Source organism: Prionailurus viverrinus, chromosome C1 (assembly GCF_022837055.1).
Source record: "Prionailurus viverrinus isolate Anna chromosome C1, UM_Priviv_1.0, whole genome shotgun sequence".
In the NCBI taxonomy this organism is placed as follows: domain Eukaryota; kingdom Metazoa; phylum Chordata; class Mammalia; order Carnivora; family Felidae; genus Prionailurus; species Prionailurus viverrinus.
Genome location: NC_062568.1, coordinates 57,222,160 through 57,249,130, shown reverse-complemented (window position 1 = coordinate 57,249,130; position 26,971 = coordinate 57,222,160). Strand labels below are relative to the sequence as shown.

The following is a 26,971-nucleotide window of genomic DNA, read 5'->3' as shown; positions in this document are numbered from 1 at the left end:
AAAAAAATAAAAGGCAATTTCACTTAAGAAAGGACAAAAGAGAAGTTGAGGCAGAAGAGACTGGCCCAAGTAAGTCTTTTGGGAAACCTGGTTAATAAAGATGACAGAATATGGAGACTAGGGTAGAGATATATAATGGCAGCAGAGTTTTTTGTTTCATTTTGTTTTCTAAAAGGAAGGAATCAGTAAAGAACAAAGTCAACGATGTAAGATAAAGGAGTATCAGATAGAAGAGGTCCCTCATGTAGCCAGGGATGGGAATCAAAGCATAAATGAAACACGACCTTCCAACAAAGGAGAGAAAGAATACATCCACATAAAAATATCAAATGGGGATGGGTGGGTGTGTATTTTCTACTCATAAACTTAAGTTCCTGCAAAACAGAAAAATTATAGAAATTTGGATGTATCTTTAAGTCAACATTTTAAAAATGGTCTTGTCTGTGGGATGGGATCATGGTCTGTATTGTTTTATTATGTTCTTCATATTTTCCCAATTTTCTATCATAAGCATTTAATGATTTAAAAATGTCTTTGTCCCTTGAACTATAAATTCATCATTAATGCAGAAAATTCAGAAAATAAGTAAAAGCAGGAAGGGAATAAACAATACCTACAACTTACCAATGTATTGCTTTCACAGGTTAAAAAAATATGTCAGTTATATTACTTAACATTTTCTCAGAAAAAGGAACATTAATGGAAACACTGAATTGAAATAATCAAAACTGATAACTGACTCTATCATTCAGACATGAAGAAAGCGTGGATTCCAGTTTCCTCTTAGCTACCTAAATCTCTACTTTAAAAGAGGATTAATAAATCTCCACTTACAAAGGCAGAATTCAGATATCTGGAGATTATTAATTTAGTCATAAATTTTAATACTGCCTTCATTCCTGGCCATAACTACTTTTAGTATTTAAGTATTAGTTTAACTACAAATAACATCTATCACAAACATTCATGCTCATTGGCAACAATTAAAAAAAAAGAGAAGTTAAAATGGAGGCTTACAGTTGTGGTAAATTTGGTCTAACAAAGGGATCATTCTCTGCTCCATTGACTGCTTTGTTTTTCCTTTGTTTTGGTTCAGAATTGGTAGAGGGTGCCTGAGAATTATTAGCTGTGGGAGGTTTGCGCTTGGCTAGAAGTTTCCTTTGCCTTTCAATATCTTCCCTTTGCTGATTCACCCATTCTTGTTGCCTGTATAAAAATAAATGTAAAAAACCGTATTTACTGTTTACTCTTCACAGTTAAAAGATGAAAATACATTAATAAACATGAAAAAATCATTTAACAAATCATATAACATAAACATAAATTATGGTTCCACCTTTCTGAACTAACTTGTACTCACTTTCTAGGTCTAATTTGAAGCATTCATTTCTAAATTCCCTAAATCCCTTGAACTAGGGAAAGCTGTGTTGCCATATATAATCTCATGGTAGCTTGTAGATCTCTGCTTCCTTCTTTCTAATAAGCATCAATCCTACAGACATTTGATTAGATTAGATTGTCTCTAGTTAGAATACATTACTCCATGAGAACAGAGACTGCATCTATTTTCTACCCTATTGTATCTTTGGTGCGACCACAATAATCAGCACATACTAGGTATTCAGTAAATATTTGCTGAATGACATAAATGGGCTATTAAAAAAAAACAGAGGTAAGCACGGAGTATATTTTAAACATGCATCTGATCACTTACTGTTTGTAGAAAAACTTACAAAAGACAAATATGAATTTTTTAAATGTGTAATATTATTTATTTTCTATAATTTATTTTTTTTTAATTTTTTTTTTCAACGTTTATTTATTTTTGGGACAGAGAGAGACAGAGCATGAACGGGGGAGGGGCAGAGAGAGAGGGAGACACAGAATCGGAAACAGGCTCCAGGCTCTGAGCCATCAGCCCAGAGCCTGACGCGGGGATCGAACTCACACTGCGAGATCGTGCTTAACCGACTGCGCCACCCGGCGCCCCTATAATTTATTTTTTTATAATTTACATCTAAGTTAGTTAGCACACGGTGCAACAATGATATCAGGAGTAGATTCCTTAATGCCCCTTATCCATTTAGCCCACCCCCCCCCCCAACCCCTCCAGCAACCCTGTTTGTTCTCTGTATTTAAGAGTCTCTTATGTTTTGTCCCCCTCCCTGTTTTTATATTATTTTTGCTTCCCTTCCCTTATATTCATCTGTTTTGTATCTTAAAGTCCTCATATGAATGAAGCCATATACTTGTCTTTTCTGACTAATGTCGCACAATACCCTCTAGTTCCATCCACCTAGTTGCAAATGGCAAGATTTCATTCTTTTTGATTGCCATCATCCGATGATGGACATTTGGGCTCTTTCCATACTTTGGCTATTGTCAATAGCACTGCTATAAACACTGGGGTGCACATGTCCCTTCGAAACAGCACACCTGCATCCCCTGGATAAACACCTAGTTGTGCAATTGCTGGGTCGTAGGGTGGTTCTATTTTTAATTTCTTGAGGAACCTCCATACTGTTTTCCAGAGTGGCTGCACCAGTTTGCATTCCCACAAATATTAATTTAATAAAGTGTTATTTTCTAAATTTATCTCTGTTAAGAAGATTTGGGGAATGTGCAAGTGCTATCTTGAAACAAAAATTGATCTGAACATGAGAAATTTAAGAAGAGGAGAGCCTGGGTGGCTCAGTCAATTAAGCATCTGACTATCTGACACTTGATTTCTGCTTAGGTCACGATCCCAGGGTTGTGGGATGAAGCCCTGCGTCGGGCTCTGTGCTGAGCATGGCGCCTGCTTGAGAGTCTCTCTCTCCCTCTCCCCACATGCACACCCACAACTGCTCTCTTTCTCTCTGCGACCCCCCCCCCGCCACCCCGACACACACAGTTTAAGACATTTATGAAGAAAGAGGAAATTTTCACTACCTGAAGGAAACAAAAATTAGCATGGCTTTAAAGAATGAGCAATTAATAAAAGTAAATAAATATTAGTTTCCCATTCAAGAATCTAAAGCTTACTAATTGTAAAAAACTACTAAATATCATGTCTACTATAAAAACACATGTTAGAGATTTCAGCAATCTGACCAGAGCAAGAGTAGGTTAACAGTGAAGCTTTTTTTTTTTCAACATTTATTTTTGAGATGGGGGAGGGGCAGAGAAAGAGGGAAACACAGAAACCGAAGCAGGCTCCAGGCTCTGAGCTGTCAGCACAGAGCCCAAAACGCAGGGCTTGAACCCATGAACCGTGAGATCAAGAGCTGAGCCAAAGTTGGATGCTTAACTGACAGAGCCGCCCAGGCAAACTTGTTCTCAAAGTAACCGGTTCCCTTTTAGGTCACCTCAACACGCTAAGAAAAAGTTTTAAAAACGCTATATGGTTATAAGACTAAGATTTAAAACAAGACAAATGTTTCAATTCCTTGGCTCCCCACCCCCACTCAAACCAGAACTACAGAACTTCTACTCTGCTGATGCAAAACTGACTTCATGCACACTGCCTTTTCCTATGGTTCTAGCCAGATGGTAGTAGAATATGACCAGAATGAAAGAATCACTAACCACCCACAGAGAAGAGTAAAAGGGTGGAGAAAATTCAAGAATAGCAAAGCTAGAACAGGACTTTAATCCAGTTTCCATTTGGAAGTAGGAATAACTTTATTTAAAAAGTTAACTTTAAAGCTACTTTAGAACACAATCAAGATGTTATAAATGAAAATAAACAGCAATAACCCTACTGATCAAAATCCTAATGGAAAGTAAAGAATTACTGGAATGAATATATAGCAAATATCTGATTATTCAGGAATGACTACACATTTTAGAGATTAATTTAACATTACTAATACTTATTTATTTCTTTTACCTGTCAACTACTTTGGGTTCTATCACTGATAAACTACTTGATACACACTGATAAGTAACTTGATATAAGGTATGTATAACAATACACAGTAGGCCCTCAATTCAAGAAATGCAGGTAATTTTTTAAAAACTAGATTACTTACTTATCATAAAAAGGCACAAAGCAAGAACAGCCAGACTGAAGAGGTGCATAGGGCAAGGCACAAGGGAAGGGCACAGAGCTTCCAACGCCCTCTCCATTTGCACCACTCTCCCCAGACTTCCACGTGTTCACCAACCCGGAAGCCCCAATTTTGCTCTTTTTTGATAGCTCAGTGAAGAAATTTTAACTACTAACAGAGCTTGTGTTTTACATTTATATTGAAGGTTATACACTGTAACTTATTTTATTCATTACCAGGACAACTGTAGGTCTGGGTTTAGCAGCTGAGGTTCTTGCTTTTAAAATACTCAAAAATCATGGTTTCTACCTCAAACGTATCTCTAGTTTCACTGTCAATATTTTAGCTCAAACCTAATCATCTTTCATTTGGAGACCTCTCCCCATCTCAGCTGTCAACAACTTATCTTCTTTCCAACATTCCCATATTATCATGAGTTTTCTTTCTAAAACTCAATTCTGACCACACACACTGCAGACAAACCTTTAATAGCTCCATATTATCCACAGAATTAAAAGCCAAAATCTCTAGCATCACAAGAACAACATCCTTCATTATGGTACACCTTTCACCCAGCACAGCTGGTGCTGAACAAAAGCTGAAGAAATCAACTGAGATAGAGAAGGCCATTCTGTGCTAAGTCCTGGGAACCAGTGTTTAAAACAGCGATGTTTATATAATACGGGAGATACAGCTTTGCCTCCATTTTGCACATAACTGAACGAGTTCTAGGAAATCTGATGTAGATGCTGCCACTACTCCTGCTTTGCAGGTTTTAAAATTTTTCCGGCAAAAAAAAAAGGGGGGGGGGCAGCATAGGTCTTGGCTTCTTTTTTTTTTTTTTTTTAATGTTTATTTATTTTTGAGACAGAGAGAGACAGAGCATGAATGGGGGAGGGGCAGAGAGAGAGGGAGACACAGATCGGAAGCAGGCTCCAGGCTCTGAGCCATCAGCCCAGAGCCCGACGTGGGGCTCGAACTCACAAACCGTGAGATCGTGACCTGAGCTGAAGTCGGATGCTCAACCGACTGAGCCACCCAGGCGCCCCGGTCTTGGCTTCTTAACAGAGTCAATCATCTAAACTCAATAACTTCTCTGTTTTAAAGTTTACCTCAGAAACACTAAAGCCACATGTTCAGTTCAACTGATTTAGAATTATTGTATCTAAAACAGAACAGAAAAAGTTCTTGTCTTTTCCATAGGAACAGAGAGCAGACAAGGGCTGAATACTAAGACTAAAGTAAGGATTGGAGAACGGGGGGAAAAAACTAAGTAGGCAAATCCCAAGATATATATACATATAGATGTAAATCTTCCAATGACAATTACAGTTCCCTCCCAAATCATCTATAAAGCTGGAAGGTCAGTTTATATTTTGAAAAGTCATGTTTAGAATAATACATCATGCTGTATGGATGAATGCTAACTAATCAAGAAATTTGCTAAAGCTGAAATTGTAATACTTGTGTTTTACGTTCCTTTCAAATGTACTAAATTCTGTGATTTCAAATAGTAAGGAGTAGATGTAGAACACAATTCCAAATGTACAATCTTTGCAAGTAATAAAAACTCAAAGGAACACTACATTATTTAAAATGTAAGAATGACTAACTTCACGAGATTCTGAAACGCAAAACCATCTGTCCATTGTTCAGTAAATGAAGCACCATGTCTAACTGTTGTGAAGTGCCCAAGGCGTAATCTGTCTTGCATACTCTTCTCTCGGCTTGACAGTTTTTCTTGCGTACTCTGGAAGGAGAAGGAAAATATCATCAATTTTATTTATTTAAAATTTAAAACTGTACAAGGCAAAAAAGGGGTCAAGTGGAATGAAAAGGAAACAAATCACCTACCTTTTCAATAAGCAGTTTTTTGCTCATTGATATGCACTTATTTAATCGTTCTTTGTATTTTTCAAGTAATTTTTGTTGTTCATCTATTTGCCGTCTGAGATCACAATTAGCCTACAAAATAAGAAGAAAATGGAAAAGGTCTAGAATTTGTGTGTATGAGACACTGATGAATATTTTTAACATTCTGAATAAAGTATATAAAAAGAAAGGGTTAATTAAGGATTTGAGTATGATACTAAAAATTTTTTTTTCAGCATCTACTTATTGTGGCATAATACTGTTAAATGTTGCTTAACTGTGCAGTGGAAAGTACATGGAATTTGTATCCATATTCCATGGTTCAAATCCACATCCTAAGGTATATGACCTTGGCTAAGTTCAGTCAGTTACCTGAATCTTAGTTTATTTCTTTTGTATTTCTAAAATAGGGGCAATACTATCTATCTCACTTAGTTAAAAATAACTAAAATATATATATATATATATATATATATATATATATATATATAATGACTAACACTTAAAAACGAATATAAGTTCTCTTCCATCTTTTGTAACTGATAAAACTGTTTTCTCCATTATACTTGGGGCTGACACTACCGATGCCTACCCAATAGCTAACTATTTCCACCATCTTTCTTGGCAATAAGATACCCATTTTGCTGACTTTCTAGGCAGCCATATGCTCATGCAAAGGCCCTTATATAAACTCAGGAGATGAGTCAGATTAGTCTAGGGTAATGACAGAATAACCTGGAGGGCTTGTTATAATACAGACTGCTGGGTGGGACACACTCCCCAAGTTTCTATATAAGTCAGTCTGGAGTAGGGTCTGAAAATTATTTCTTTCTTTCTTTAAAAAAATTTTTTTAATGTTTATTTATTTTCGAGAGAGACAGAGACAGAATGCGAGTGGGTTAGGGGCAGAGAGAGAGGGAGACACAGAATCTGAAGCAGGCTCCAGGCTCCGAGCTGTCAGCACAGAGCCCGATGCGGGGCTCGAACTCACGAGCTGTGAGATCATGACCTGAGCCGAAGCCAGACGCTCAACCGACTGAGCCACCCAGGCACCCCTGAAAATTATTTCTAATAAGTTCCACAGGATGCTGATGCTTCTGGTCTGGGAATCATACTTTGAGAACCACAGTTCTAGGCCAATCATGGTAGAAGCCAAAAGACATAATATATCGAAGATGCTAGGAGAAAAGAGCTACCAATCTGAAATTATGTACCTAATAAAATTATTTTTCAAGGAAAAGGGTAAAATAAAGAGATTCTCAGAGGAACACAAATGGAAGTCAGTACCAAGAAACCCTCCTCATTAGGCACAATTCAAACAAACTGTGGCGTGTGTGTGTGTGTGTGTGTGTGTGTGTGTGTGTGTTCAAAACTTGATTCTAACATTTCTCTGAAACTACAAAAGGCCAAAAACAGCGAAAAAGAAAGGATATTTCTTCAATCACAAATCAAGATTTAATATAAAGCTACAGCAATTATGATCACCCAAATCTATTTTCTCTTTCTTTATTAGCAATGAAAGCTTACGTTTTATTCTGGATTGATATGTACCTAGCTAACCTATTGTAACTATGAGACTCTAATAAATATTTTACACCTTGATATGACCTTCAAGATAAAAGCCATACACTAAGGATAAAGGAATAAAAAACTGAAGGAGTCAAGATCCCATAAGACACTATGAAGACATCACCAGTTCTGTGATGACAGAACCAGTTCTGTTCTCCTCTCAAAAACTAATATTGTATCTCATTTAAACTATTGCTGTTTATGTTCTCTGGTACTAACAAAGACAATTGCTAAATGATAAAAGATGCTATACCAGTGTAGGAATACACAAATAGAACATGGAACGCAGCAGAGAATACAGAAATAGATCCACTTGTATATGGAACATAGATTACATGATGGAACTGGCAGGAAAGAGTGGAGTTTCAATTAAATGAGCTGGGCAACTGATTATCTATATAGAAAGAAAATAAAATGAAACCTTATTTACACCATACCAAAAAACAAATTCCAGTGAGATTAACAACTTGTCTTGAAAACCCAGACTACAAAGGTTTTAAAAGAAAATATAGAGGGTTATCTTTATGATATTAGAAATTAAAAAAAAAATTAGTTCTTTTGGTATATCTTTGATAATAACTTGGTACAAACATAACATAAACTACAAACAAAAAGATGTATTTAATCATATAAAATTTTTAAATGCATCTAATCATCAAAAGACAGCATGAAGAAATAAAGAGGCAATTTGCACACTGGGAGAAAATCAATATATATGAACAACAAGAAACTGACATCAATAAAAAAAAGATAGCAACCCACTAAGAAAAAATGAGCAAAAAACATCAGTTATTTCACAGAAGAAACACAGTTAATAAATATTTTAAAAGATGATAAAAGAGAATGCACAATAAAAGACACCTTGTTTCCCTCTATCAAATTGGCCAAAAAAATTTCTTATATCTGATTATAATAAGCCTTGACAAAGATAATAAGCACCAAGATTATTTCTTGCCCACTGCCAGTAGGAGTGTAAACTAATCCAACCACTTTGGGAAAAATTTGGCATCATTATAAAGCAAAATTGAAGATGTGCATGCCATGTACTCTGGCCACATCTCTCTTAAGCATATAACGTAAGACAAATTTTTCCACATTTGCGCTAGAAGACATGTATTACAATGTTGTTAGCAGGACCATTCGTATTAGCAAAAAAGTAGAAACAAAATGTCTACCAACAGCAAAAAGATGTATTACGGTATATTCATATAAAACCTTACTATATAACATGAAACAAAGTACATGACAATTCCACATTTAATGTTTAGTGAAAACAAGCAGGGCAAAAGGGTACATACAGCGTAATTTTTTAAAAATGTTTTTATTTATATTTGTGAGAGAGACGGAGCAAATGGGAGAATGGCACAGAGAGGGAGGGAGACACAGAATCCGAAGTAGGCTCCAGGCTCTGAGCTGTCAGCACACAGCCCAACGCGGGACTCGAACCCATGAGCCATGAGACAATGACCTGAGCTGAAGTCAGACGCTCAACCAACTGAGCCACCCAGGTGTCCTCAGCGTAATTTTATGCAAAGTTCAAAAAAACCCTGAAATATGTTGTTAAGAATATATAGATACATGTGATAAAACCATAAAGAAACACAAAGGCATAATAAATACAAAACTTAGAACAGTAGGTAATGGTAAAGGGATGTGAGAAGTGACTGGGATAGGATCAGGAAAAGGCAAGCTGGGAGTTTCAAACGTATAGATCATTATGGTAAGACCACAGGTGTTGATTTCACTGAGTTTCTATACCACCAGTTCTTAATGCTGGCTTAAATTATAATTATCTGGAGGAGTTTTTAAAACTACCAATGCCGAACCCCTGACCTCACATCAACTTAATCAGAACCCCTCAGGTTGGAGTTTAGGCATGGCCACCTTTATAAAGTGCCTCCCACCTTTCCCATTTGGTAATTCTAATGAGCATCATGGAGTGAGAACCACTGCTTCATACCTTACTCACATTATAATACTTTCTGATGTGTCTTTTTGCAAGGTTTCCATTAAAAATTTCACAGGATTGCAGCAGTTACTTCATCTTATATAATACCAAATATCAGAGGGTTTAAGACAAAATCAATTACACCCTTAAAACTAACACAAAATGGCTGTCTTATGATAGTAGATCAAATAAAAATAAATTTTATAAACTTCCCTCTATTTCTCCAACTGTTTCTCAATTCACATTTAAAGAACTAATAATTTGCACTTTAAAATAGTTATTTTCATGTACTTAAAACTACCAGAAAAAGCTTATTCTTTTCAGCTATAGAATTTTTTTTACGTTGCTAAGTATTTCCTCAACTTTTACTATTGCCAAATAATTCACTCAATTTTCCCTCTATGACTTATTACTTACCCTGAGCAAGTCATCTATACGACCCTCCTTCTTTTCCAGGTCCTGGTTTTTATTACTTTCTAATGCTGCTAATTTCAGCATTGTGAGATCAGTCTAAATGAAAGAAAACTATTTGATTATCTTCATTATATATATCACTGCATGCAAATATAAACTAGATTTTACTCTGATTCTAAAAAGCAAAGAAAATATTTGAGTTTGTGTTCATAAAAGTTATCCCAAAAGTCTTAGTACAGTTTTAAGTTTTAATATCTTCAGAAGTATAACTTCTACAAGGTTACAAATATTTAAAAGACTGATTACTAAAAGTTTTAGAATATTGTTATGTTCTTCATTAAAATTCAATAAAACCACTGCTTTGTGCTATCAACTCTAGCTGACTTTTGAACATGGCAAAAACTTTCATGAACTATTCATTGACTGAAAGCAATGAATAGCCTGAAGTTTTGATGCATGTACAACAATTTGCATATGACCTAACAGAAAAGTCTAATGGCAATAAATTGGGTAATAAAGATGGTTAAGCAAAAACATCTACTCTTCAAATCCCCGTGGTTTGAGACAGTATCATCCCCAAACTGTCATACGTAAAAAGTTAAAATGAAAAACTTAGTAATCAAAATTCATAAAACCAAATAAGCATAAAAGATATATAATATTCAATTTTCAAATATTTTAAGTATATAGCACATATATAAATTTATTATATATTTATTAATTTATTATATATTAATTTATCATATATGTATAATTTTTATAGATTTATATATAAATTTATACATAAATTTATATACACACATATATATGTATGTATATAAATACATACACCCAAAATGAACACCTTTTATGTCCACGTATGACAAATGTAATAGCTTCAGGAAGACGATGATTATATTAATTTGGATGGTATGTTCAAAAAAAAAAAAATCAGTAAACAAAATTGACATGTTATGGTTGTTCTATTTAATATGCTTAAACATCTAGATATTTTTAAAAAGTTTTTAATGTTTATTTATTTATCTGGAGAGAGAGAAAGAAAGAGAGAGAGAGAGAGAGAGAGCGAGAGAGAGAGAGTGTGCGTGCAGGGGAGAGGCAGAGAGAGAGGGGGAGAGAGAAAGAATCCCAAGCAGGCTCCGCACTGCCAGCACTGCGAACTCACAAACCATGAGATCATGTACCTGAACTAAAATCAAGAGTCAGACACTTAACCGAATGAGCCACCCAGGTGCCCCAAAACATCTACATATTTAACTAGCATGTAACAAAGGACAAGCTGATAGTAAACTGGGTGTTTCAATTTCTCACCCCCTACAAACTACTTTTTTGTCTAGTAATTAGCTTTCTGGATGTATAATTTTACTTTATGACTATGTCCACTAGTTTCTACGTTATACTAAGTTTCTTATAAGTCACTAGTTTCTTACAAATCATACAAAGAAATTTCAATTACTATTTACCTGAGTAATTTTAAAGGATAACTGCTTTGGTTGTAAAATAGGGTGGTCCCCAAAAGCTAATGCAGTAGGAGAAGGGCTATTCGGTCGAACCTTAAAAAAAAATATTAAAATTTTTACATTAGTAAGAAGAAAATAGGCTTCTCCTCAGCAACAACTACTTAACACCTCCTATGTTTTTATCAGGATAATAACTGAATTAAAACATAATTGACTTTTTAAAACTTTTTATCCCTGTTTATTCAGTTAGCATTCATTTTTAGAGTACCCTCCCTTACATAAAGGTGCAATGAAAGAGACAACCATATATTCCCTGCCCTCAAGAAGCTTATATCCTAGAACCATCAAAAACATTTTAATGCTTTCAATCTGTTAAACAAGGCCAAATACATTATTTCAAAACAAAAATATTAAAAACAGATGACGATGGCTCAAAAAGTAAAACTGAGAAGATCTTAATATAGAATTCTTATTAATAGGGACAATAATGCATGCCCATATATAGTATAATATCAATTTACTGTTGAGTTTCATGGTTTATCTAGTGACTAGTTTTATTTTTTATTTTATTTTATTTATTTTAATTTTTTTTTTTTCAACGTTTGTTTATTTTTGGGACAGAGAGAGACAGAGCATGAATGGGGGAGGGGCAGAGAGAGAGGGAGACACAGAATCGGAAACAGGCTCCAGGCTCTGAGCCATCAGCCCAGAGCCCGACGCGGGGCTCGAACTCGCCGACCGCGAGATCGTGACCTGGCTGAAGCCGGATGCTTAACCGACTGTGCCACCCAGGCGCCCCTCTAGTGACTAGTTTTAAAACACATCATTGAAAACAGATTATATCATTGTATCACTGCTATCACTACAACTCAAAATTATTGAGTCTTATAGTTTATTTTGCATATTACAATATAATGTGTCCAAGGTACAAAATAAGTAAGATACAACTAATTATATGTCTACCAGCAAGGACCAGAAGGGAACACTGGAAATAAAAACAAGGTATTTGAATAAATAAGAGATACTGTGATTTTAAAAAACCTTCAATTCATTTTTAAATTACTGAGAGCCAACACTGCTTTTCTGGTTAGACATTAAGCTTTCATATAATGAAAGATAAGGAAACATGAAATCCAATATGCAAAACAATGCATATAAAAAGGACTAGGACTTAAATACACTAGAAACAAACCAAGAAGTTGTAAGATAATTTTTAGATCCAAGATTCTTCTCCTATGCTGAAATAAAATGGTCCAAGGCTAAAGGCTGCCTACCTTTGTGTAGAAAGGAATCATGCTATCACTTGAGTGGTTAAGAAATTTAATTTCTTTTTTTTTTTTTTAATTTTTTTTTTTCAACGTTTATTTATTTTTGGGACAGAGAGAGACAGAGCATGAACAGGGGAGGGGCAGAGAGAGAGGGAGACACAGAATCAGAAACAGGCTCCAGGCTCTGAGCCATCAGCCCAGAGCCTGACGCGGGGCTCGAACTCACGGACCGCGAGATCGTGACCTGGCTGAAGTCGGACGCTTAACCGAAATTTAATTTCTAAGAGAATTAGAAATTAGAAATCAGTAACTGAATATGGACCAATACAAGAGTATTCATTGTAGTCCCCTAAGTTTGACAGCATTCTTTTATAGAAACATTACTTCTTGGATATAATCAATTCAGGAAATCTTTAACTTAAGGATCTCACTTTGAGAAATAACGTTCTAACAGCATCAAATCATTAAAAAGAATTTAACCTACCTCACAAAATAATTTTCTTAGAAGATAAATACAAATAAATATATATAGAAGTTCTCAATGAAAAGATATTCAGTATACATACATACATATGTTAGTAGATTTAAGACTCCCTACACATGTCAAAACTTACAGATGAGGAAGGAGTGGAATGTGAATGCGAATTTTGGGGAGAACGGATGGCAGGAGGTATGCCTCTTACTGGACTTGAGCCATTCCCACCTTGGTACTAAGAAAAAAAAGAAAACACTTTATGAAAATAGGTTTAGACAGATGTTATTTTAGACATGATATTAATAATTAATTTAAATATATTGTCTTTTAAATTAAATTCAGTAGTGATTTAAATGGGTCAAGAAAAAGCAAAACTAAGGTTAGTTACAGCCAAGTCCTAAAAGACTAAAGAGAGAATACTGATCACAAGAATATGAAAAGACTATGTTTAGCAAAGACCCTTATTTTTTTTTAACATTCTGGTTTTAATTTGTTACTGTAGCAGACTCAAAAATTCCCCCCTCCCCAACAATGAACATATATTATTTTTCCTTCAAATTTTAATAGTTCCTTATAAATGTTTGTTGAATGGGTATAATCCCTAACACCCCCAAATTAACATATTTACAAGTAGAAGTTAGTGAATGTAATAAGCCATCTTAAAACAGAATCAACATTCTCTAGATCTGTTAAAAATCCAAATGTTTGTAGCACTTAATATAAAAAGTTACACAAAGTCTCTTCTGTTTAACAGCACAAAATCTAATAAAAATCAATCCTTTCTTTCATGCATAAGATGAATTACAGTGCATGACTTAGGTGCCTATGAAGAGAAGCCTCCAAATCTATTCCACAGCTACCTTTCTCACTTCTCTACCAAGAATGGGAAGAGAAAACCGCTACTGGATTCCTCTCAGGGTATTAGGAGAAGAGCAGAGATGGGGACCTCCTAGTATGTCTTCCTGCAACGTAGGGACTTGGTCTGATCTATTTTTTACTCTACAGTGACTAGCAGAACTAGTGGCACATGAGGAATATTCAACAGACTTGAAATTTGTTTATTTGAATTGATCCAACCTTTGGCAAAGATTCTTATTAACACTGAGGGACTGACCTTAACTAAAGAGTACTACTAGGCTAGCAATACAAAACTGTGGTCAGCAATAGTTTTACCTTAGATTCTGTAAATCCAATTAAGAAACACAATGGATGGTTAAAAAAAAAAAAAAAAAAAGCTTTTAATGCAGCCCTTCCCCTAAATGGCAAATTCTGCTCTCACACTCAAGTAAATATAAGTATTTTTCAACTGAGTAGATCATGTTTGTTGTTTTAACAATCATATTAATGTACTGTAACGTAAAACTGGTAGCCAGAAGTATTTCTGTGTAGAAGAATAAGGTAATATTCTAAATTGGGTAAGAATCTAAATTTATCACATTTATTATTTTCAGGGGCTCTTAGATTCACATTTCTATTATTTAACTTCCATCTACAGGGCTCAAATGTTGCTATGGTGCCATAAAGCTGCACTGACAGCAGAAACAATTCTAAACTAGAGGTTATTCAAGTTCTCTCTTTGCACTTCCATTTAGAGTTTGACTTTAAATAGGCTACTTTACATGTCTGGTCCTCAGTTTCCTCATCTGTAATATAGAAACCCTAATATCTCCTGTGCCTATCTCCTGGGCTGTTATAAGCAAGTATGTGAGGAAGTACTTTGAAAATTACAACAAGAATATACGAATGTAAAAGTAAATTTTAATGTTCCTAGGAAGACAGGACATTACATAGTACTGACACTGCTCTAATCACGTAGATAATCAAAAGTTGAACTTGTACTTCAAAGAAATTATTTCAGCCTATACCAAAATAATATTAATAACTGGAGGTATTTATCAATAAACTTACTTCAAAATAGTCGCTAATTTTGTGGCCACGCCCCCCAATACTTTTTCCTAGAATATAAAAGTAAAAAACTGTTACAGATCTGGTCATGACTACCTATCATACTATATCAGAAAAAGAATGTGTCAAACTTGATTTTGCTAATACACATAAAAATCATCTGCTTAATAAAAAGAACATGATATTTTAGTTGGGTAGTGATAGACATTGAAAGAATTATATTAAGAATCCTCAGAGGGTAAGATGCCAACTTCAGAAATCCAAAAATCAAATGACATTTCAATAGAAACATGTCAATTTTTAAAGTCCCAATTACTGGAGAACCACATATATAAATGACATTAAAGGATTTTGTTTTTAAAACTACATTATTCATATTGCTTAATGACTGCTAATTTCATAAAAGCAAACCAATGAATTAAAAAAAAAACAGGTCGCAACTGTATAACAAACCAATTCATACCTGTAAATAATATAAAAACTTTGGTTAACATAAAACCATAACAAACTGACAATAACAAGCTTTAATATGAACGTTATTTTGTAAAAGTTTGGATTTTCTAAAAAAAGTATTCCCGGGGTGGGTGGGTGGCTCAGTCGGTTAAACATCCAGCTCTCGATTTCGGCTAAGGTCACGATCTCACAGTTCACTGGTTCAAGCCCGCATCAGACTTCCCACTGGCAGTGTGGAGCCTGTTTGAGATTCTCTCTCTGCCTGCTCACACACCCTCTGTCTCTCTCAATAAACAAAATAAACTTGAAAAAAAAAAAAAAGTATCCCCAAATCAAATCAACAGGATGTTCTTCTTTTTTTTTTTTAAGTTTATTTATTTTCAGAGAGAGAGAGAGAGAGAGAGAGAGAGTTTGCACACAAGCAGGGAAGGGGCAGAAAGACAGGGAGAGAGAAAATCTCAAGCAGGCTCTGCATTGTCAGTGCAATGCCAGACGCGGAGCTCAATCTCACAACACATGAGATCATGACTAAGCCAAAACCAAGAGTCAGATGCTTAAATAACTGAGCCACCCCAGGCCTCCTGTGTGTTTTTCTTTAAGTTTATTTTGAGAGAGAGAGAAAGAACGTGCACACATGCAGGGGCGTGGCGGAGAGAAAGAGAGGGGGGCTGAAACTCCAAAGCTGGTTCCATGCTGTCAGTGCAGAGCCTGATGTGGGGCTTGATCTCACCAACCATGAGATCAAGAACTGAAATCAAGAGTTGGACCCTTAATCAACTGAGCCAGCCAGGTGCCCCCAGAGGATGTTTTTTAATAAACTAGATTTTAAATATTGCTCTTATGACCATATTGATAAAGTGGTCCAAATCATTACATATCACAGTTCTTTGATTAAAAGTTTTGCTCTAAAAAGAATCAATTTTATAAATCCTGAATTAAGGGCAGGGGATAGGCTAAATGGGTGATGGGGATTAAGGAGGGCACTTGTGAAGAGTACTGGGCTGTTATATGTAAGTGACGAATCACTAAATTCGACACCTGAAATCAATTTTAATATATATGTTAACTAATTAGAATTTAAATAAAAACTTAAAATAAAAAAATATTGAATTAAGAAGGTGCTAAGAAATACTGTGTTTAAAGATACTTTTTTGGATAAGAGGCACCCACCCTTCATTGGAACTATACAGAATACAGGATTTCTTCAATACAAATAAAACCTGATGACACCATGAAGTCAAAAGCTTCGGATAATATAAACACACACATTTATCAATTTAACACTGACTTATATTAATTTATTCATTTATTTTATTTATATAACAAATATTTGAAGTGGTTACTATGTGCCAGGCACTACTGAGATGAACAAAGGTTACATTTTAAGGGGTGCCTGGGTGGCTCAGTCAGTTGAGCATTCAACTCATGATTTTGGCTCAGGTCATGATCCCAGGGTCGTGAGATCAAGCCCTGCATCAGGCTCCACACTAAGCATAGAATCTACTTAAGATTCTCTCTTTCCTTCTTCCCTCTCCCTGGCTTGATATCTCTCTCTCTCTCTCTCTCTCTCTCTTTTTCCCTCTCTCCCTCATAAATAAACAAATCAATCAATCAATCAATAAGATTTTAAAGTTCAGCAACCTTAAATTCTTTTTTATTTTTTAATGTGTATTTATTTTTGAGAGAGAGAGAGCGAGCATTGGAGAGGCGCAGAGAGAGAGGGGGACAAAGGATCCGAAGCGGGCTCTAAGCTGACAGCAGAGAGTCCATTGTGGGGCTCAAACTCAACAAACCGTGAGATCATGACCTGAGCTGAAGTCAAATGCTCAACTGACTGAGCCACCCACGTGACCTAACAACCTTAAATTCTTTTGTTTAACAAGAAAAACTAAGTACTCACAACTATAAACGCTACCTAGAAAGTTTGAACAATAGTTTTATACAGATTTATTTAGAGGTCGGAAAGGAATGTAAAAGGTTTTACAGGCATACCTTGTTTCATTGCACTTCACTGATACTGTGCTTGTGTGTGTGTGTGTGTGTGTGTTTAAACACAAATTGAAGGGTCTATGGCAACCTTGCACTGAGCAAGTCTATAGGCACTGTTTTTCCAATAGATAGCATTTGTTCACTTTATGTCTCTGTGTCACACTTTGGTAATTCTTGCAATATTTCAAGCTTTTTCACTATTATTATATTTGTTATGGCAAATAATCACTGTTATCAGTGATTACAACTCACTGAAAGCTCAGAGGACAGCATTTTTTAGCAATGTTTTTAAATTAAGAAATGCATGATGCTTTTTAGACATAATGCTATTGCATGCTTAATAGACAATGGTATAGTATAAATATACTTTTATATACCCTGAGAATCCAAAAAATTCATTTAACTTGTTTACTGTGATATTTGCTTTATTGTGATGGTCTAGAACCAAACCTGAAGTATCTCTAAGGTATGCCTGTATAACCCAAGGAATTTTCCTTCTGCCTATAACAACTTTCCTGCAGATTCTGAAGGTGCTATCCTTTGATGAAGACAGAGACATTTTTGGTTATCTATCCAGAAGCTATTTCCCTAATCCTTTTTCCCTAACTGAACACAAATTTTGCTCTGTTAACATTCCCTCCCCTACATAGCACATGTAATTTCAGAAGAAGCTGACTCCTGTCTGGCCTCCATCCTAATTTCCTCCCCCCCACTGATCAGAAATCTAATTTTGTTCAGGTATCGTCCCCTCTCCACAAAGCCTTCATTTCTAAAAGGAATTTTACCCACTTTCAATTTCAGAGATGGACCTGATTTTTGTAAGGGCAATAGTATGTCTATGGACATAACTGGGTTTGGAATGCACTCATGATCCAATTCTGGCTGACCAGATTATAAGAGAAGTTTGCTCTGGACTTGAAGAAGCTAACGTTCAAAGAAAGGGGAAAAACATAGAAAGCCAACTCTCTCTAAAGCAAATACAAGTGTGAAAGCTGAAGCAAGTAAATCCAATCAAAATTGGCAACCATTCTAAAACCGTAAGGAAACCAGACAATTCTGTGGATAGCAGACCACAAAGAAATAAACATGGATTCTTAAAAACATAGGATCTGGGTTGGATCAACCACCCCAGAAGTCCCACCCTAATTTGGGACCTGCTTTTAAGTGAGTTTTTAAAACTAGAGTTGAAACTATCAAAACTAATGTATCTTTACACTAAATCAAACTCCCAAGTCCACTAATCACAAGCTGGTGGAACTACACCAAGACCAAAAACAAGCTCAGAGCAGACTGAGATACAAAGTACCACACGTCTACAGAAAGATGCTAGAGTGGTTTAACTCCTTCCTTCCACACAGACAGTTGCTTCAAGTACATTTCTTGATGCCAGTGCCACATGTAAATACTAGGATACCACATGTTCATGGCCTTAAGTCTTTACAGCTAAAGGAAGTGGCTCTAAAACATGTAATATATGTATAAAGTCATTACATGTGATTGAAGAACCAATTTATTGTATTTAATTTTGAGTAGCCAAATTAAAGGACAATACTATTTTGTTGTCCATTACAAGAGTTGTGTAGTCTAATGAAAACCATCTTCTTAGCCTATATCACAAAGGGTAGGTATGCAACAAAGAATGAAGAACAAACAAGTTTGGAAAGAAAAAGTTGGTGCTTTAATAAAAGTCTTTATATAAAGTCTTTAATAACCAAAGCAAGCTTTGGGTACTTGCACTTTAAAGTGACATCTAATGTTCTTATTCGAAGACAAGAAGCCACTTCAATACCATAATTCAGATAAAGAAAGAGAAATGAAAGGGATAAGATAAGGTTTGGACATGATACCTGCCTTTTTAATTCTCAAATAAAAAAAATAAGGGAAATGTCAAAAAGCCTAAAAATAGTAACTATACACTAACTATCTGGGCTACAAAACAGATTCCAATTTCGTATTATTTCTTATAGAAGTACATTTCTAAACTATTAGTAATGCATAAGTTACATAATAGCTATAGAAATTACAAAAACACAGTATTACTTGTACAGTTAACCTACTGATTAAAAAATCAGAATAATTAATTGTAAATGGTCATTTGGCTCTGAAAGGAGATTTTGTTTCACTTACCCTGACTACTTTCATTCTGGTTTTCTGATTTTCTCTTTCTTCCTCTAGATGATTCCGATTGTTTCTTCTCTGGTGTCTACAGAAAGCAAGTTAACAGAATTTAAAAATATACTTTTTACATACAAAATTATTAGTCACTATACAAATTATTTTCATTTTCAAAATAAAAACGGTTTTGTTCAATAGTGTTCATGTGATATAAATGAATAGTTACTTTTACACAATTTATTCAACGTTTATTTATTTTTGGGACAGAGAGAGACAGAGCATGAACGGGGGAGGGGCAGAGAGAGAGGGAGACACAGAATCAGAAACAGGCTCCAGGCTCTGAGCCATCAGCCCAGAGCCTGACGCGGGGCTCGAACTCACGGACCGCGAGATCGTGACCTGGCTGAAGTCGGACGCTTAACCGACTGCGCCACCCAGGCGCCCCATACACAATTTATTAAAAGATAAAATTTTCTACTGTGTAAGCTTTTAAAATTCAAAGTACAGAAGACTTACACACATTACGTGAAATTCACATTTACAGAATCTGATCTGAGGTGGGTGAAAATCTGAGAGTAATTAGCCTTTTTAAAGGCTGTTCTTTAACATCTTTAAAGAAAAATTAAAGTTCACATTCTTAACTGGATTGGGTAAAAAAAAAACAAAAATAAAGAATAAAAACTTATGTTTTTCCTATTAGCTTTCTATTATTCACACATATTTAGTCTATAAAAGTAAACTCGATGAAAAAGAAAAGAGCAAACTTAAACTCTGATATATATACAATCCCTACTAAAAAGGACCATTCACCTAAATGTTTAACAATTATTATGTAACAACAATTAGAGCAAATTTGTAGATTGTGCCCTAAATTAGGGGACAGCAAACTACAACCCACTGGCCAAATCTGGCCAGCCACCTGTTTTTGTAAGGCTCAACCTAAGCCTAACTTTTACTTTTTTAAATAACCGAAAATTTAATAATTAAAATACTATGATATGAAAATTTTAAGAAATTCAAATTTGAGTGTCCATAAATAAAGTTTTATTGGAACACAGCCACACTCATTCATTTATGTACTATCTATGGTTGCTTTCAGACTACAACAGCAGAGTTAGTTCCTACAGAGACTCTATGGTCTACAGAGCCTAAAATATCTGGCCCTTTACAGAAAAAGTCTGCAGACACCCCACCCTGGATGATGGCTTATTCCCAAATTAGTATTTTCATCAGGCTAAAATGACAAGTAATTTTCATGGAGTGTTGACAGACTGTTGTTGTGCTTAAAGATTAAAACTAAGAGCAAAAGCACAAGGCAATGGCACAAGGCCCTCAAATTCTAGAAGCTTGGCAAGTACATCTGGTGCCAGAACAAAGAATGTTTGAATGAATGAAACATCGAGGCAACTTAAAATAAATCTCTAAAGGCACTGTAGTCCCCAAACAAGGAAGGAACATATTCCATATTTTGTTGTATGAATAGTCTATGATTAAACAGTATGAATGACAACACATAACCTAACTCGTGTTGAGTATCTATGATTCCTCTTCAGTATTATCACGGAGATTTTAAGTTTTCTTACCCTCATTTTTATCAACAAGATAACAGATTCTGAGTGGATGAAGTGAATGTTTAGAATCTGAATTCTTTAAAACAGGAGTGACACCATCTTCCCACCTCACCTTCCCATTCTCCCATTCCTGCATACAGTTATCACTTGATAAATACATGAATATTAAATAACTTATTCAAGGTAACCAGGATGGAAATCAAATTCAACTCTGTACTTTCAAGGCCGGAATGGTCTTTTATTCTCTATGTGACATGTTACCTGCCCTATATCCAGAACTGAATGAATCAACTATACAAAAAAACTTCAAAATTTTATCAAGTTTGTAAATAAAATTCATTATGTCTATCAATAAACTGCCTATATGTTTTCACAACACAAACCAGATATCTTAAAGAAATCCACTCTAACTTGCAATCTATTCAGAAGGCAGACTGATGTACCAACAATTTAGGGTAAGTAGTTCAGAGTTTAGTTATCAAACTCAGACAAACAAAATAACCAATCTTCTATTTTCTTCAAAATAACACTAAATTAAAAATTCTAGGTTAACATTTTTATAAACAACCCTAAAATCTATCTTAAACAAAAAAAGAACTGATTCACAAATAATATTTATTCATATCCTTCCCAACTTAATCTATGTCAAAAATATAATTTAAAATCAAGAATATACGGTTTTTCACAAGTTTAACGTTACACTAATTTTTTTTAATGTTTATTAATTTTTGAGACACACACACACACACACACACACACACACACACACACACGGCATGAGTGGGGGGAAACACAGAATCCAAAGCAGGCTCCAGGCTCTGAGTTGTCAACACAGAGCCCAATGTGGGGCTCAAACTCATGAACTGTGAGATCATGACCCAACGCGAAGTCGGATGCTCAACCAACTGAGCCACCCAGGCACCCCAATGTTATACTAATTTTTAAGCATGACAGTATCCCATCTGAATTCCATTTTAAGTCTTGACTAGCTAACTTTTGATAAACAACAAAGAATCCACACAGAATAATACAATTCTAAAAGTTATACTGGAAACACTGTCTATCTAAATGGTTCCACATTATTTTCTAAAATACGTTGCAGGTAACACTGGACCAGTTAGATGAGAGGCTACATTTTAAAAGCAGAAGACCGTGGGGTGGTTCAACTGGGGTAAACAAAGTTAGATTTATTTACCACAAAGCTTCTAGGAACCATTAAAATGCTAACATTCACTAGTTATCTCCAAAAAGGGACTGGGATGGAAAGTTACAGTGTATATAGAAATTCTCAAACTTATTTGGAATATCATTTATTAAACACTTCACTGGCTATATATTTGAAGACACTGAAGGTCTTTTTTTTTTTTTTAAGACCTACAGATTACTTAGTAAAAACTTCTTTTCTCTGAGGCAACATTTCCCTACCTAAATTTTAAGTTTGATGGAATGGAAAAGTGGGACAGTCCTTTGAGGGAAATGTCATTTTGTTAAAAACTGTTAACAATGAATGATGGGACACCTGGGTGGCTCAGTCCATGGAGTATCTGAGTCTTGATCCCATGGTTTGTGACATGGAGCCCTGATTTGAATTCGGCCCTATGCTGACAGCTCAGAGCCTGGAGCCTGCTTCTGATTCTGTGTCTCCCTCTCTCTCTGCCCTCTCCCATTGATGGTCTGTCTCGCTCTCAAAAATAAAAAATAAACATAAAAATTCACATAAATAAATAAACTTAAAAAAAAACCCAAATGAATAATTATTACAGTTAAAACACACACACACACAAAAGGAACGGGTTTACCTTGTTTACACCAGAAAAGAATTTGAGGAAGAAGGGGGGAAAAAGGATGACTAAAGAACTAAGGAAGTAAAATTAATTTTAAGACTAACATGACTAATGTGGGGTAAGAAGTTGGAAATAGGTAATAAAAAATTGAAAAGTTAAGCAAAATAAAAAATGAGAAAGGAAAACCTAGATATAACTAAATTTGCCTATAAAGTAAATGTTTCCATTACAAACACACCATTTTGTCCCTTCCTATGAACCTTTATCTTTTTTCACTGATGCTGTAGTATGACCACCTCATTCCTCACTCTCACCCCAGATTATTTTAGGCTTGTTCTGTCAGCCCAAATGAACTGTAATTTTCTAAAGAGCAAGTACCATGGCTCTCTGAAGAAAAAGACTGGGACTAAGAATCAAACTCTGGATCCATTATTTACCATAACTCTTAGCATGTTACTTATTAACCTGACTCAGATTTTCTCATCAAATTTTTTTTACATAATCTCTATGCCCAATGTGAGGCTTAAACTCAGGATGCTGGGATCAAGAGTCACATGCTCTACTGACTGAGGCAGCCAGGCACCCTATTCCCATCAATTTTAAATGTGATAATACAGGTATAGGATTGTGGGGATTAAATGAGAAACATACCAGAAACACACTTGGTACAGCATCTGGAACAGATACATACTCTATAAATGTCAGTAAGTACCCAATAAATTTTCTTATCTGAGTAGCTATCCTATTATTACAAATATCCGTGTACTTTCATATTTCTAAAGTTCAATCATGTGCCACCTGTTAAATGATTAGCAGATTCTGCCCTTATAGCTTACAAGTAACTTGTAGGGCTTGCTTGCAAAATAAGTGGTTTCCTCTCTAAGGTCCCATTCAACTCTGTTCTCAATTACAAGCCACAGAGCTGGCAGTTAGGCCCTAAGTGTTGTATCACTAACCTTCAGGACAATGTGCATTAGTTATGTGGTTTTAAATTTAAATAATCTCAATAACACTTAAACAAAACAAAAATTCTCAGTGAAGGCTACTGCTGCCAATTCTCCTGAGTCACTCATTTCTATATGGATTTATCTGGGAATTTAGAAACGTGGGAATTTAGGATATGTGGAAACTTGGCAAATATTTAATGGGTCTAAAATGGCTCATCAGTGAAGAAAAATTCAGAATGCTATCTGCAATTTTTCAGACAGTACTCCAGAGATACCTTAAGAGAAAGGAGGTTGTGCCTCAAAAGTTTAGTTAAAGAGGAGAGAGAAGGGAAGAAAGAAGCAGGTGGCTGAGCTAAGGCTCTAGCTTATCAGAGACACATCCTACCCTACCTCCACTTCTATGCTTGCAAACACTGCATTTCTTATTTTAACACTCGAAACTCTATATTTGACTTACTTTGAAGAAAGAGTTCTATGGCTTAAAAAAGATTTGAAAAACCATCAATCTTGACCAGTGATTTCCAAGAAAATCCAAGGGACATCAACCACGCCAGCTTTGTATTTGCACGAGGCATAAAATTTGCTCATATCAAGCATTTTATATAAAATAATTCCAAGCTTGCTATTGCTCTCGTGGATGCTGTTATTTCATTCTTTTCTTCTGTTTTTTTCTCAACTGTTGCATTACACTTGACCACAATAACAAAGGCAAAATAAATATAGAAGGCAAAATAATGTCATTTTGCTTTAAAGCAAAGATGGAAAGATTACAGCAATTATAAAAAGTCAAAGAATTATCACATACAACAGAACAGTGGTTAGGAGAAAATGATGAAAGGAGAGACTGGTACTATTTAAAAAATCAGTTTAGCTTCATAAGTGCTAATTTGTAATCATACCAAAACCTGAATGATTACTCTGGCATTTAAATGTTCTAAGATATTAGTGAGAATTTAACACAGTACCCTCTAGCAGTTGAAAGTATGTTCAAAAAACAAAGACAAATCTAAAGGATTTAAGAGGTGACTGTGACATAATTGAACTAATGCTTCCATTTTACTTGGAATTTAAGCCAGTGATTATTAAAAAAAGGTTTTCATATCTACTACGGGATCTTGTTTTATCTGGCTCCTTGACGTATTTTTAAGATAAAAATACATGTGTGTTTCTTCAATGCAATTAAGACAAAATATAAGAAAACTAGAATCTTAACACTGTCACAGAAGGAGGCAGATAAATCAGTACGGATTGTGTCATGAAAACAGATAACCACCTCTATCAGCCTCCAACTAGAGATATTTAAAATTATTGGCACAGGGGCGCCTGGGTGGCGCAGTCGGTTAAGCGTCCGACTTCAGCCAGGTCACGATCTCGCGGTCCGTGAGTTCGAGCCCCACGTCGGGCTCTGGGCTGATGGCTCAGAGCCTGGAGCCTGTTTCCGATTCTGTGTCTCCCTCTCTCTCTGCCCCTCCCTCGTTCATGCTCTGTCTCTCTCTGTCCCAAAAATAAATAAACGTTGAAAAAAAAAAATCTTTTAAAATTATTGGCACAAATGCATTACAGGAAATTTTAACATTATGTGAAAAGATACCATTCTAACATCAACAAAAGAAGAGTGGATATTAAAATTTATTCTTCGCCTCCACCTTAGGCAGAACTCATCAGCCCTGACTAGACAACAACAAAAAATCAGGTATCATCATCTCTAATAAAATTACTACAGTTAACCGACACAGATATATTTAATATTTTCCTGTTAAATGAGAAAATACTTTAAATCAGAAAGAAAAGTTACTCTATTATTAAATAATATCTATAACAGAATATTCAATCCTTAGACTTGTCAGAATGAATGTTTTCCAATCAATTCATTTAGCTTAAGATAGGTTTCAAAAATACAACTCACTGGCTATTCAAATGATTCACAGAGTTACTTAGGTATCAAATTTAAGGTCACTGTACTTTGAACAAATGGCATGACAAATCTTTTTGCCTGAAGCTGGTAATACCAATGTTCAATTTTATTCCACATTTCTAGGCAAAATTTGTTAAACTAGATGTAAGACAGAAAAATGCTGGAGAAGTCTGTTACTTTAATGGCATATATCAAAACAGCACTGAACTAGAAAGGAAAATCTGGAGCTTTATAAAAATAGTCAATGTAAAATAGATGTTCTATTCAAGAATATCAAATGTACAAGATACTGTTCCTTCCAACTTTTTGCTATAAAGATTTGGTTAGAATAATGCACTATAAGAAAACTAAAATTCTATTGTAAAAATTTCCTTGCTGCTTTGCATCAAATTTACATTTAGATAAAGCTACCATGAAATATGTACATCCTAACACAAGGATGATTTTGAGCTGGCAGGACCTGAAATTTACAGTCTGACTCTGCCCAAGAGTCAAAACTTTAATATTATTATCTGGAAATATTTGCTTGAATCTTTGACACCTAAAAGAAGATCGACGTTATACTACTGATTTCAATATTTAGTATAAAAAGTTTATATATACATCATTTTGGGGATCCTATCATGAAATAAAAGCACTTCCTTGCTGTCTGAAGTTATTCCAATCAACATGTCAGCAATTTTGAGTGTAGCCTATTTTCTGCTGCACTGCCTTTATTATTTAATAATATGTACTATCAAAGATGGTAGAGAGCCAAGAAGATAAACTTGGGTAACTGCCCAACTAAAATGTGTACTCTTTTTTTTTTTTTTTAATGTTTACTTATTTTTGAGAGAGAGAGAAAAAGACAGTGAGACAGAGACAGAGTGCAAGCGGGGGAGGGGCAGAGACAGAGGGAGACACTGAATCTGAAGTAGCCTCCAGGCTCTGAGCTGTCAGCACAGAGCACGATGTGAGGCTTAACTCAGAAACCATGACATCATGATCTGAGCTGAAGTCAGGCGTTTAACCGATTGAGTCACCCAGGCGCCCCAAAATGTGTGCTCTCTATAGGTAACTTAATCTGTGCCAGCTCATAACAACATTTTTAAAAGCCTGAAGATTTTTACTCTGCTCACAAATATACAGTACCTACAACCACATTAGCACCTAAAAGAACTATAATACTAAAGCAATCTTACTGTCAATTTTTTAAAAACTACCTTAGCTCGCCATTCTCACAGTCTGACTTTTTAAGCTCCTATCATCTGGACCCATT

At 35.2% G+C, this 26,971-nt stretch overlaps 1 protein-coding gene across 1 annotated transcript in view; it reads right to left on the bottom strand.

Moving 5' to 3' along the window:
* The window catches only part of TLK1 (tousled like kinase 1), a 150,395-nt gene that overhangs the window by 47,880 nt on the left and 75,544 nt on the right, over positions 1 to 26,971 (bottom strand). Inside the window, exons 4-11 of the mRNA XM_047870347.1 lie at positions 19,509 to 19,584; positions 14,943 to 14,989; positions 13,174 to 13,269; positions 11,295 to 11,384; positions 9,838 to 9,930; positions 5,886 to 5,996; positions 5,645 to 5,781; positions 1,018 to 1,206 (exon numbers count right to left, since the gene is read on the bottom strand). Of these exons, the coding sequence (XP_047726303.1) occupies positions 1,018 to 1,206; positions 5,645 to 5,781; positions 5,886 to 5,996; positions 9,838 to 9,930; positions 11,295 to 11,384; positions 13,174 to 13,269; positions 14,943 to 14,989; positions 19,509 to 19,584 (839 nt within the window). The remainder of the gene's footprint in view (positions 1 to 1,017; positions 1,207 to 5,644; positions 5,782 to 5,885; positions 5,997 to 9,837; positions 9,931 to 11,294; positions 11,385 to 13,173; positions 13,270 to 14,942; positions 14,990 to 19,508; positions 19,585 to 26,971) is intronic.